Here is a 14,113-nt window from a genome sequence, read left to right as displayed (position 1 = left end):
TATGTGGATTTTGATGCTTTCCAAATCGCTGTCCATTAACCTCGTGCTCCTGGTAACTCTAACATCTTCTCGTCCTGTTGTTGTTCTTCCATGCTATGTAGTCGCTTGGGATTTCTACTCATAGCTTTGAACGCTGGACTCATAGCTTTAAAAGCTGGTTTATCCTTCAGTCGGCATTCAGTTGCCTGAATTGTCTTTGTACTTGGAGTTACTGTACTGATCTTGGGGCAGTTTCCTATTTCTTCCTGGTTGTTTTTCATGATTCATCTCTTCAAATTTCTCCAAAAGAAGCACTCTGCCTTCACGTATAGACAACTTTGAGCAATGTGTTGTCCCAGGCACCTATAGCACGACTTCAACGCTCTGTTACAATTTCCAGTTTCTGAGACTTTGGGCCCCCACTGTCTTTTACTTTGAACCTGCAGGTGATTTACCTCAGTTGACTGACGACCGTAATTATTATTTAATTCTCGGGAATATTGTTCGGCCATGCCCATCGACCTCGCTGTCTGACAAGCAATCTCAAAAGTCAAGTCATCCGTCGCCAATAACTTCTTTCTGATCGCATCATTTTTCACCCCACAAACAAAACGATCCCGTAATGCTTGGTTTTGAAAGTTTCCAAAATTACAGTGCATTGATAGCTTTTTTAATGCAATGATGTAATCACTGATACTTTAATCAGTCTTTTGATTCCAAATCCCGAAACGATAGCTTTCAGCAATTTCTAACGGTTTGGGGTTATAGTGCTGCTCCAGCTTCGTTAAAATCTCTTTAAGTGTTGTGTCCTTTGGCTCGTCAGGCACAAGCAGATTTACAAGAGTGTCATATAATGCCGGACCTGCCTCCGATAAGAAGATCGCCCTCTTACGTTCCAACACAGCATTGGACTGCATTGTTTGGAACTTCGATTATGTTATTTGCAGTGAAATGCATTTCTAGCCGATCCACATATGCTTTAAAAGGTTCCCGGTCATGTCTATATTCCCCCAAATGTCCCATTATACCTGCGGGTGCTGCCATTTTAATCTCTAGCTGTTCACACCATGTACTGTATTTTACCTCGGATTTTGTAGCTTTTTTCCAAAGACAGAAACTTCCAAAGTCTCTCTGTCGGCTGGCTGAATCCTTCACCAACAAAATTTAAGCTTTAAATCATCCGGAAAATCCCATCTCATCGCCAAATGTGATATCTTCATAGAGCACAGCACACACAGCTTCCTAACATGGCAGGCAGCTCTGTCGGAAGCCTCCGGAATCTGTCTGGTTCTGTTTAATTATTAACTCTGCAGTTGCAGTACACAATATGTCTACATCCACAGTGTGGAGCTACAAACATTACAAGCTTATAGACATTACAGTTCTCAACAAATTTCCTTCCCTTTTTGAGCCTGGCATTGGAAACTTTTCCGGGGCGAAGGTGCGGATCCACTTGGTCCCAGAGGCACGACCCATTCACCACAAGACGCGAGCGGTACCTCACATGATGAGGGAGAGAGTGGAAATTGAGCTTGACAGGCTGCAACGTGAGGGCATCATCTCCCCAGTGGAATTCAGTGAGTGGGTCAGCCCGATTGTTCCAGTACTCAAAAGTGATGGCAAGGTCAGGATTTGCGGCGATTATAAAGTAACTATTAATCGTTTCTCGCTACAGGACCAATACCCGCTACCTAAGGCAGACGACCTATTTGCGACACTGGCAGGAGGCAAGACATTCACCAAGCTCGACCTCACTTCGGCCTACATGACGCAGGAGCTGAGGGAGTCTTCGAAGGGCCTCACCTGCATCAACACGCACAAGGGACTGTTCATCTACAACAGATGCTGTTTGGAATTTGGTCAGCTGCAGCGATCTTCCAGAGAAACATGGAGAGCCTACTCAAGTCGGTACCACGCACGGTGGTTTTTCAGGACGACATATTGGTCACGGGTTGGGACAACGTCGAGCACCTACAAAACCTGGAGGAGGTCCTCCAGCAACCTCTGCGGCTGAAGAGGTCGAAATGCGTCTTCATGGCAACAGAAGTGGAGTTTTTGGGGAGAAAGATCGCGGCGGACGGCATTCGGCCCACAGACGCCAAGACAGAGGCTATCAGGAACGCGCCCAGGCTACAGAATGTCACGGAGCTGCGGTCGTTCCTGGGACTCCTCAACTATTTTGGCAACTTCCTACCGGGGTTAAGTACCCTCTTGGAGCCCCTACATGTGTTATTGCGTAAAGGTGAGAACTGGGTATGGGGAAAAAAACCAAGTAATTGCTTTTGAGAAAGCCAGAAACATTTTATGCTCCAACAAGCTGCTTGTGTTGTATAACCCGTGTAAAAGACTTGTGCTAGCATGTGACACGTCGTCATACGGAGTCGGGTGTGTATTACAACAAGGTAACTTTGCGGGGAAGTTGCAACCTGTCGCCTATGCCTCCAGGAGCATGTCTAAGGCCGAGAGGGTCTACAGCATGATTGAGAAAGAGGCATTAGCGTGTGTGTTCGGGGTAAAGAAAATGCATCAGTACCTGTTTGGCCTCAAATTTGAGATGGGAACCGATCACAAGCCCCTCATATCCCTGTTCGCTAAAAACAAGGGGATAAATACTAATGCCTCAGCCCGCATACAAAGGTGGGCACTCGCGCTATCTGCGTATAACTATACCACCCGCCACAGGCCAGGCACCGAAAACTGTGCGGATGCTCTCAGTCGGCTACCATTGCCCACCACGGGGTGGAAATGGCGCAGCCTGTAAACTTGTTGGTGGTGGTGCAGCCCGCAGACTTGTTGATGGTCATGGAAGCATTTGAAAATGATAAATCACCTGTCACGGCCCGGCTGATTAGGATTTGGACCAGCCAAGATCATCTGCTGTCACTAGTAAAAAAAACGTGTACTACATGGGAGTTGGGCCAGCATCCCCGTTGAAATGCAAGAACTAATCAAGCCGTTCCAGTGGCGAAAGGACGAGCTGTCCATTCAGGCAGACTGCCTGTTGTGGGGTAACCGCATAGTGCTACCCAAAAAGGGCAGGGAGACGTTCATCTCGGGTCTCCACAGCACATACCCGGGTATAGTAATGATGAAAGCGATAGCCAGATCCCACATGTGGTGGCCCGGTATCGACTCTGACTTAGAGTCCTGTGTACGGCAATGCAGCGTATGTGCTCAGTTGAGCAACGCGCCCAGAGAGGCACCACTAAGTTTGTGGTCCTGGCCCTCCAGACCATGGTCGAGGATCCATGTCGACTATGCGGGCCCGTTTCTCGGTAAAATGTTTCTGGTGATGGTGGATGCTTTTTCAAAATGGACTGAATGTGAAATAATGTCAGGAAGCACCACCATCGCCACTATTGAAAGCCTGAGGGCCATGTTTGCCACCCACGGCCTGCCTGACATACTGGTCAGTGACAACGGGCCATGTTTCACCAGTGCCGAATTTAAAGAAATCATGACCCGCAATGGGATCAAACATGTCACCTCGGCCCAGTTCAAACCAGCCTCCAATGGGCAGGCAGAGCCGGCAGTACAAACAATCAAACAGAGCCTTAAACAAGTCACAGAAGGCTCACTCCAAACCCGCCTGTCCCGAGTACTGCTCAGCTACCGCACGAGACCCCACTCGCTCATAGGGGTGCCCCCGGCTGAGCTACTCATGAAAAGGACACTTAAAACCAGACTCTCGCTGGTTCACCCCAACCTGCATGATCAGGTAGAGAGCAGGCGGCAGCAACAAAATGTAAACGATGGTCACGCCACTGTGTCACGGGAAATTGATCTGAATGACCCTGTATATGTGCTTAACCTTGGACATGGTCCCAAGTGGATCACGGGCACGGTGATAGCTAAAGAAGGGAATAGGGTGTTTGTAGTCAAACTAGACAATGGACAAATTTGCAGAAAGCACCTGGACCAAACGAGGCTGTGGTTCACAGACTGCCCTGAACAACCCACAGCAGACGCCACTTTTTTCGAGCCCACAACACACACCCAAAGGATCAACGACACCACCCCGGACCAGGAAATCGAACCCATCACGCCCAACAGCACAGCAAGGCCAGACTCACCCAGCAGCCCTGCAGGGCCAACAACACGCCAGCCCAGTGAGGGCACAGCCAACACACCAGAACAGACATTTGTACCGAGGCGGTTCACCAGGGAAAGAAAGGCTCCCGACCACCTCACCTTGTAAATAGTTTTCACTTTGACTTTGGGCGGGGGGAGTGATGTTGTGTATCTGTAATACATGCACTCCCATGTTCCACCACCAGGGAGTGCATCCCCTGAAGTCCCAAAGGATCCCAGTATCCCTTGGGAGCACTGTATATAAGCCAGCCCCTAAGGCCTGTTCCTCACTCTGGAGTGTCTTAATAAAGACTGAAGTCACTGTTACTTTAACCTCCCTGTGTGCAGTCTCATCTGTGTTAGGAACACAACAGTACTCCCAGTGCTGTTAGGGAGGGAGTTCCAGGATTTTGACCCAGCGACATGAAAGAATGGCAATATACTTTCAAGTCAGAATGGTGTGTAACTTGGAGGGGATGGTGTTCCCATGCGCTTGCTGCCCTTGACCTTCCAAGTGATCGAGGTTGTGGGTTTGGGAGGTGCAGCCAAAGAAGCCTTGGCCAGTTACTGCAGTGCATCTTGTACATAAGAACATAAGAACAGGAGTAGGCCACCTGGCCCCTTGAGCCTGCTCCGCCATTCAATAAGATCATGGCTGATCTGATCATGGGCTCAGCTCCACTTCCCTGCCTGCTCCCCATAACCCTTTACTCCCTTATCGCTCAAAAATCTATCTGTCTCCGCCTTAATTATATTCAATGACCCAGCCTTCACAGCTCTCTGGGGCAGAGAATTCCACAGATTTACAAGTCTCTGAGAGAAAAAATGTCTCCTCATCTCAGTTTTAAATGGGTGGCCCCTTATTCTGAGACTGTGTCCCCTAGTTTTAATTTCCCCTATGAGTGGAAAATCCTCTCTGCATCCATCTTGTCGAGCCCCCTCATTATCTTATATGTTTTGATAAGATCACCTCTCATTCTTCTCAACTCCAATGTGTATAGGCCCAACCTACTCAACCTATCTTCATAAGTCGACCCCCTCATCTCCGGAATCAACCTAGTGAACTTTCTCTGAACAGCCTCCAATGCAAGTATATCCTTCCTTAAATACGGAGACCAAAACTGTACACAGTACTCGAGGTGTGGCCTCACCAATACCCTGTACAGTTGTAGCAGGACTTCTCTACTTTTATACTCTATCCCTCTTGCAATAAAGGCCAAGATTTCATTTGCCTTCCTGATCACATACTGTACCTGCATACTAACCTTTTGTGTTTGATGCACAAGGACCCCCAGGTCCCTCTGTACTGCAGCACTTTGCAATTTTGTTCCATTTAAATTATAATTTGCTTTTCTATTTTTTCTACCAAAGTGGATAGCCTCACATTTTCCCATATTATACTCCACCTGTCAAATTTTTGCTCACTCACTTAGCCTGTCTATATCCCTTTGCAGATTTTTTGTGTCCTCCTCATAATTTGCTCTCCCACCCATCTTTGTATCATCAGCAAACTTGGTTACATTATACTCAGTTGCTTCAGCCAAGTCATTAGTATAGATTGTAAATAGTTGAGGACCCAGCACCGATCCCTGCGGCACCTCACTAGTTACTGTTTACCGGAAAATGACCCTTTTATCCCGACTCTCTGTTTTCTGCGAGTTAGCCAATCCTCTCTCCATGCTAATATATTACCCCCAACCCTGTGAACGTTTATCTTGTGCAGTTTTATGTGGTACCTTATCAAATGCCTTCTAGAAATCCAAATACACCACATCCACTGGTTCCCCCTTATCCACCCTGCTCCTTACATCCTCAAAGAATTCCAGAAAATTTGTCAAACATGATTTCCCTTTCATAAAACCATGCTGACTCTGCTTGATTAAATTATGTTTTTCCAAAAGTCCTGCTATTGCTTCCTTAATAATGGACTTCAGCATTTTCCCAACTACAGATGTTAGGCTAACTGATCTATAGGTTCTTGCTTTCTCTCTGCCTCCTTTTAAAATAGGGGCGTTACATTTTCGGTTTTCCAATCCGCTGGGACCTCCCCAGAATCCAGGGAATTTTGGTAAATTACAACCAATGCATCCACTATCTCTGCAGCCACTTCTTTTAAGACCTTAGGATGCAGGCCATCAGGTCCAGGGGACTTGTCCGCCTTTAGTCCCATTATTTTACCAAGTACAGGTTGAGCATCCGAAATCCGGAGTTCCAAAATTCGGAACGTTCCGGAATCCGGACACCGGGCCGATCCGTGGTGGGGTCATCTGGAAACCGGAAAATATTCCGAAATCCGGACTCCCCCCGCCTCAGTGGCCCGACTTGGCCCCGGCCCTACCTCGCTCCGGCCCTCGGTGGCCCACCCCAACTTCGCCCGCCCTGGCCTTTGGCGGCCTGGCCTTGCCCCGGCTCCCTCCCCCATTCTACCCCCGGCCCCGGCTCCCCCACACCTCGTCTGCCAGACCTCACCTACCTCGACCCAGGCAAAAACGTTCCAAAATCCGAAAATACCCCAAATCCAGAACAGCCTCGGTCCCAAGGTTTCCGGATTTCGGACGCTCAACCTGTACTACTTCTTTAGCAACAGGGATTATATTAAGTTCCTCGCTCCCTATAGCCACTATTGTCGATGATTACTATGTCAGATTTGCTCCTTGGCCAGCCCTTAACGTGGACAGACAGATCTAATGTAATGCATGTCTGACTTACGGGACCTGTTCTTTTCGGCCGTATTCCAGAACTGCTGCAGCTGGCTGGGAGTCGGGCCGGGATCTTTACAGATGTTTACAGACAGCCGGTTACTCTCGGAACAGCTGGCCCTGCGCTTTTCCGCCTCTGACTGCTGTTGCTGGCAGTGGCATTGCGGCCGCTGCTGGCCTGTAATCTTTTTCCCTTCCGCCCTCCCTTCTTCCTGCAGCGCACAGCCGCTGCTGCCGCCGCCACGGTAACCATTCACCGAATCGTTGAGCAGCGCCTGGCCGCTCCGCATTGGCTCACCCTCCATCACCGATTGGTTTCTTTTCATGGACTTCCTGGAAAGTCTATACGGACCCCGAGGAGTCCGCAGACCCCAGTTTGAGAAACACCATCTTATGGAACAAATAGAACAAGTCGGAGAAAACCAGTTTTGGCCGCACTAGAAATCTCACGTAAACCTGTATGTTAAGCGTTACATAGCCTGTCCCATAACAGTGTAACCCTTTCAATAGTGCATGTCTTTCGAGCTTTGCAAATGCAAGTATTTTTTGTGTTTCGGTTGTTGAATATGAGCGTGATGAACAGATAGATTATTAAAGGAGAACATTATCATTCAATACAAACCTTTCCAGAACCGCTCGCCTGTTTTTTTTTTTGTGAGTTACATATTTATTTGCTGCAATCAGAAACAAAATTTAACGGTAAGATTTCTGGTAACGTGCACGGGCACCAGGTCCACCAAATTTCTTGGCCTCACAACGACGAGGATCTGCAACCAGCAAGGTCCTGTCATACTGTAGGAGGATGTCCTTGATCTCCTTCTTGGAGGCTTCATCTACATATTTCTGGTAGTATGCCACCAATGCTTTAGAAATGGATTGACGGATAGCATAGATTTCAGCTACATGACCACCGCCCTTCACACGAACTCTGATGTCGACTCCAGCAAATCTTTCTTTGCCCAACAGTAGAACTGGTTCCAACAGTTTGTACTGTAAAGTTCTTGGCTCAATCTGTTCCAGAGGCCTTCCATTTACTTTGATAAGGCCATTTCCTCTTTTGCAGTGGGCAACAGCAGTTGCTGTTTTCTTTCGCCCAAAAACCTGGACGGATTGCAAAGGACCTTTGGCGGGCATCTTCCTGCTTCTGCGAAGCCGAGCAGCAGTTAGCATAAATTCTTGTGTAAATACTTGTATTCCTGCAATGATCTGACATTTCCAGCCAGGAAAGTGTAGAGTTGATTCCAACCATGGGCTTTGCTCACAAACAAAAGTATATAGAATTGCATAGAATATACAGCACAGAAACAGGCCATTCGGCCCAACTAATCTGTGCTGATCTTTATACCCCACACCAGTCTCCTCCCATTCCATCTACCTCATCTCAGCCTATCTCTCTATTCCCTTTTCTCTCATGTACTCATCTAGTTCCCTTTTGAAAGCATCTAAGCTATTTGCCTCAAAAACATACTGTGGTAGTGTTCCACATTCTAACCACTCTCTGAGTAAAGACATTTCTCCATTTTTCCCCATTGGATTCATTAGTAACTATCTTGTATTTATGGCCTCTAGTTTTGGATTCTCCCGCAAGTGGAAACATTCTCTCCGCTACTACCCTGTCGAACCCATTCATCATGTTAAAGACCTCTATCAGGTCTCCTCCAACTCTTCCCTTTTCTTGGTTGAAGTGTTTGGGTTGTCTTGCGCTCCTTCCGCTGTATGCGCTTGATCTCCCATTGCCCCCTCACGGACTATTCTCTTCCATTTTGAGTGATCTTGTGCCAGTGATTCCCAGGTGTCGGTGGGGTCATCCTAGACTCTGAGGGACTGCCTATGATGATGACTGAACCATTTAATGGGTTCATTGGTGTACAGTCAGTTTCTTAGAAAATTAAGGGGTTGAAATTGCTCTCTGCCCCAAACGGGTGGGGATAGGGGAGGGAGGGGAGGCGCACTTACTGATTTAATTGTTGGTTTACCGCCCAATCGATGGGACGGTGATTAGTGCGATTTTTCCCTCTTTTTTTGAGCGATTCTGTCGGGGTGATATTTCGGGCGACGGTGGGGCAGAAATGGGTCGGGAGCGGGACCGAAGGTGGGCGTTGACGCGTAGCAATGTCTCTCCCCTTCAGTTAAAGGGGAGGGCCGCTGCCAGCTCTGCAGCCACTTTAGTGGTGCCCCCTTGGCCACCAGGAAGGGGCTGGCTCGGTACCCAAGAGGGGATTCAAAAAGGAGTTAGATGAAGTCCTTACTACTAGGGGGATCAAGGGGTATGGCGAGAAAGCAGGAAGGGGGTACTGAAGTTGCATGTTCAGCCATGAACTCATTGAATGGCGGTGCAGGCTAGAAGGGCCGAATGGCCTACTCCTGCACCTATTTTCTATGTTTCTATGTCTATGTTTCTATGCTGGGTTGCCTGTTGGCGGCCCGACTGAACCCGTGGCCGCCACTGTCGAGTAGACGTCAGAGTTGGCCGACAATTAAAATAAAATGGCAGCCTTTATGGGGCGGATGCACCGCCCAGCCACTGTCCGCTTCCCGCCGGGGAAAGCAGTCGGGGGCACCAAGTGGGGGTCACTCCACTCCCGTGGGGCAATTTCCCTCGCGGGGCGGTAAGGAGTCGCCACCAGGCCGTAAGGGGTCGGCGCATGGCCGACGGGGGCGGGAACACGGGGCGCAGCGGTAACCTTCTCTGCCAGAAAAAGGGACGAGGATAATGTCCCGATTGTCGGCCATTCTGCCCTGACTGAGCGGTAATTCCTTTCCGCCCCGTGGCTCTTTAAAAAAGGGGCAATCTCAGCCCCTAATATGAAAATTCTTGTAAAATATGCCGACCAGTGCCTGAGTGTCTAAGAAATTGAGCGCAATTTGAAACGCCTTCCCGAACCAGCGCAATTGGTGGAATCTCACCATTCCGATCCGGGCAAACTGTATTTCGAGCCAGTGGAAAAGATCGCGGAAAACGCGAGCGTAAGTGGTTCTGAGCGTAACTCACGTTGACATTTCCCCAATCTTTTGCATCGGTTCGGCCGATTCCGCCCGGTTTGTGTTGAGATAACAAGCGGAAACGTGAACCGGATATATCTTTCCTTTAAAACGTAGTCAGAGAATGAAGAAAATGTGCAGACTGTTAACTGGCCCCACACTTGCTGCAGCCGCACTAAAGGCACCATCTGATAACTTCTCAAAAGCGGGACTGTGAGTGGAAACATTTCTAATTGGGGTCCCTCGCATGAGTTCCCAGGAATTTTTATTGATGTGGAATAATTCACCCTCTCAATTGTACAGCTGAGCCTTAATGTAGTTGTGCTGAATTGCAGTGATAACCCTCTCGCGGTTAATTAGACTTTCAATTTTGTTGGGTAGAAGATTGTAACAAATAAAAGGAGCTGGGTGCTGCAGTGGACTCACAAGCTGCCCTTCCATCCTGCGAGCTGTATTCAAATGCCAACTCAGGCAGCAGTCTCTCCTCTCTGTGGGTGTAAGGGTCCTCATTTCGCGGCAGCGAGCAGTCTTTTTCAAATCCAGTTCCTAGCAGGCATACCGTCACAGCACACACTGACTCCCAGTGCAGTGTCACTCAGGCAGGAGGTTTGGGTTAAGGGATGTTGTTGGGGTGCCTCTGTATCTCTCCTGTTATACCCCATCTGGCTGGACACGCTTGATGCTGTCACTTGGTACTATCAATGGGAAAGTGTACGGCTCCTCAGAAATGACCCCCCCCCCTTCATCTCGTTGAACAGAAATAGAATCATCAAAAATGCATAAATTAAAAAAAAATTGTGGCAAATCTGAGGTGTTTACAAAAACCGTAATTTGTGTATAAATAGTAAGCATTAGAGAAACTGCTCCTAGCCTGCGTGCAGTGAGTTGTGGCCTGCACTTTGTACTGCTTGCTATCCCGTGGAATGTTTAAAACTGAAATGAAATGAAGCAGCATAGTTTCCTTTCACCAAAGATTGATGCTCCATTGTTCTGGGGTGCAATGTTTTATAGTAGAGACATATTAGGATGCACTTTACCTATGGTTGGCGAATTTAGGCAGATTTTCTCCTCCACTTCCTCCCCCTTAAAGAATATTAAATTACTGTGCATATTACGTAATTAGGCTCAATATGATCTGTCAAAACTGAGTGTAATTAAAAACTTTTCCCAAATATTTTACTCTTTCTGGAATAAACTTTAGAAAGAACTCAACTGAAGTACTGAAAGTGGTTCTTTGTAATTATTTCCCAAGAGTGAAATGATGGTGTAGATGATTAGTTAATACAGAGGAATGTACAGGATGTAACTGTCCCTAAACGGCTCACATTCCCACAGTTCATAACTGGAAGAAGGCGATCTAATGACTCAAGTAATCTGACCGCTGCAATGAGAAACAACGGATTGCCCGCCCTATTCTCTGTGGTTTAGTGGGTGTTGCCTGCTGTGGTAATGAGCCATATTGACCAGAATGATCGCAGGTTTGATCCCTGCTCTGTGGTGAATTAACTGATCACTGCCAGAGCTACAATACGCCTGAGTGTCCCTGGGCCAAAGAAAGGCAAATCAGTATCAGTTGATCATTATCCAGTGACTCCTGTTGGAACGTGCAGTGTTGGATCAGGACAGACTGTGATACTCCCACAGTCAAATAGCCTACAACCTTTCATCATCTCAGCTGCTAGAGAGTTGCTGGTGCACATAGAACTGAAACCCAGCATGGGTCCGTGCCTTCAGGAAAGGAGAAAATTGTTGGAAGTGAAAGAAATGACAGATGCAAAAAAAAGTCAGGAAAATCAAAAAAGGAAAGAAATGATTTCAAGATTTGTTTGGATAACTTGTGTAACATTCTAATGAATACAATACTAAAAAAAAAGTACATGTTAAGTACATAAGAATTAGCAGGTTTAGGCCACCTCGAGCCTGCTCCGCCATTCAATAAGATCATGGCTGATCATTGACCTCAACTCTACTTACACGTCCAATCTCTCTCGATTCCCCTAGAGTCCAAGGATCTAGTATCTATCTCAGCCTTGAGTATATTTAACGTTTCAGCATCCATAGCCCTCTGGGATAGAGAATTCCAAAGATTCACAATCTCTGAGTGAAGAAATTTCATCTCATCTCAGATGACCATCTTAAATGGTCGTCCCCTTATGCTGAGACTATGCCCCCTCATCATCATCATCATAGGCAGTCTCTTGGAATCGAGGAAGACTTGCTTCCACTCTTAAAAATGAGTTCTTAGGTGGCTGAACAGTCCAATACGCGAACCACAGTCCCTGTCACAGGTGGGACAGATAGTCATTGAGGGAAAGGGTGGGTGGGACAGGTTTGTTGCACGCTCTTTCCGCTGCCTACGCTTGGTTTCTGCATGCCCTCGGCTATGAGACTCGATGTGCTCAGCGCCCTCCCGGATGCACTTCCTCCACTTAGGGCGGTCTTTGGCCAGGAACTCCCAGGTGTCGGTGGGGATGTTGCACTTTTTCATGGACTCTCCAGCCCAATCTACTCAATCTCTCCTCATAGGACAATCCTTTCATCCCAGGAATCAATCCAGTGAACTTTCGTTGCACCACCTCTAAGGTAAGTATATCCTTCCTTAAATATGGAGACCAAAACTGTGCACAGTTAAAACTGAGCTTGAAGGATGACTGAAAGAGTTGTCTTGTGTAGTGAGAGATTTTTGCTTTAGCTTATTTTATAAAGTATTTTTGGGCCATTCAAGGTGAGGGATGTCAGCCCTGAGGAATGCACTTCCGCCGCCCAATGTTAGCATCGAACACTGAACAGATATAGAACACAGTAGGTAGAGCTCCCCTGCATTAACCATAAACATGCCTTAGCCCCAGCTTACCTCAATTTGTTGTACTGTATTCTCACCAACCATCCTGTGGCATTCCTCAGTGAGATCACACTGATACTAAATTAGGGAAAGTTTATGCTGTGGGCCAGCCCTATTTGGAACGGCCCAGATGTATTTCACACACAAGACGTACAGCCAGTAGGGGATTTCTAATGGGCATCTGCTATGGGTATAAAAGGCTTGCACTGTTCCATGTTCAAACCTCAATGGCTGGAAATTTCCTTGGAGCTGCTCCTGCTCCACCACTGTAACTTCACCCTAAGTGTGGCACAAACCCCCTTTACACACATAAACTAGACAAACCCAAAGAGGACAATACCCCAGATCCAGATTAATTGCTTTCACAGATACTCAAAAGAAATGGGGGAGGAGATAGCAGAAGCACTAGTATCCATGTATAAAAATTCAATGGAATAGGGAATGCTGCCAGAGGGTTGGCAAATAGCAACTGTAATCCCTATCTTTAAAAAGGGAGATAGAACTAGACCAGTTAGCTTAACACAAGTGGTAGGAAAGATACTGGAATCTTTACTAAAAGATCAGGAAACAAAATATAGAAACATAGAAATTTACAGCATGGAAGGAGGCCATTTCGGCCCATCATGTCTGTGTGGGCCGACCAATACTATCCAGCCAAATCCTACTTTTCAGCTCTTGGTCCGTAGCCCTGTAGGTTACGTGCACTTCCAAGTATTTTTTAAATGTGGTGAGGGTTTCTGTCTCTACCACCTTTTCAGGCAGTAAGTTCCAGACCCCCACTATCCTCTGGGTGAAGAAATTGCCCCTCATATCTCCTCTAAACCTCCCCTCAATCACTTTAAATCTATGTCCCCTGGTTGTTGGTCCCTCTGCCAAAGGAAACAGGTCCTTCCTATTCACTCTATCCAGGCCTCTCATAATTTTATACACCTCAATCAGGTTCTCAGCCTCCTCTGTTCCAAAGAAAACAGACCCAGCATCTCCAATCTTTCTTCATAGCCAAAATTCTCCAGTCCAGGCAACATTCTTGTAAATCTCCTCTGCACCCTTTCCAGTGCAATCACATCTTTCCTGTAATGTGATGACCAGAACTGCACACACTACTCCAGCTGCGGCCTAACCAGTATTTTATACAGTTCAAGCATAACCTCCCTGCTCTTGTATGCCATGCCTCGACGAGAGACAGCGAATGTAATAAAAAAAAAAGTCAGCATGGATTTCGAAGAGGAAGGTTATAATGGGGTTCAATAGGGTAAATTTCCACTTGTGGATGAGTCCAGAATATAGGGGCATGCATATGATAGCCATTAATAGCTCATGGTCTACAGGGCTGTAGTAATACCTGTCCTCCAGAGGTATAGCTCTGAGGCATGGACGATGTACAGAAGACACCTCAAGTCGCTGGAGATATATCACCAACAATGTCTCCGCAATATCCTGCAAATTCCCTGGGAGGACAGACGCGCCAACATCAGTGTCCTTGTCCAGGCTAACATCCCTAGCATTGAAGCACTGACCACATTTGATCAGCTTCGCTGGG

General features: G+C 47.2%; 2 protein-coding genes across 2 annotated transcripts in view; both read right to left on the bottom strand.

Annotated features, from left to right (window-relative positions):
- Positions 1-10,841, bottom strand: part of LOC139273872 (multiple coagulation factor deficiency protein 2 homolog) — a 29,332-nt gene extending 18,491 nt beyond the window's left edge. Inside the window, exons 1-2 of the mRNA XM_070890948.1 lie at positions 10,769-10,841; positions 9,742-9,835 (exon numbers count right to left, since the gene is read on the bottom strand). Coding sequence (XP_070747049.1) covers positions 9,742-9,835; positions 10,769-10,841 — 167 coding nt within the window. The remainder of the gene's footprint in view (positions 1-9,741; positions 9,836-10,768) is intronic.
- On the bottom strand, positions 7,428-7,914 carry LOC139272586 (small ribosomal subunit protein uS9-like). Its single transcript, XM_070888654.1, has one exon. It carries the CDS (start codon positions 7,881-7,883, stop codon positions 7,443-7,445), a length of 441 nt encoding a protein of 146 aa, XP_070744755.1. The 5' UTR covers positions 7,884-7,914; the 3' UTR covers positions 7,428-7,442.
- Positions 10,842-14,113: the final 3,272 nt, after the last annotated feature.

Source organism: Pristiophorus japonicus, chromosome 9 (assembly GCF_044704955.1).
Source record: "Pristiophorus japonicus isolate sPriJap1 chromosome 9, sPriJap1.hap1, whole genome shotgun sequence".
NCBI lineage: Eukaryota > Metazoa > Chordata > Chondrichthyes > Pristiophoridae > Pristiophorus > Pristiophorus japonicus.
The sequence above is the reverse complement of the archived record's forward strand: the minus strand, read 5'-3'. Positions and strand labels throughout refer to the sequence as shown.

Coding starts and splice junctions, on each gene's coding strand:
- LOC139272586 (XM_070888654.1), bottom strand. CDS start 7,883: ATGCCCGCCAAAGGTCCTTTGCAATCCGTCCAGGTTTTTGGGCGAAAG.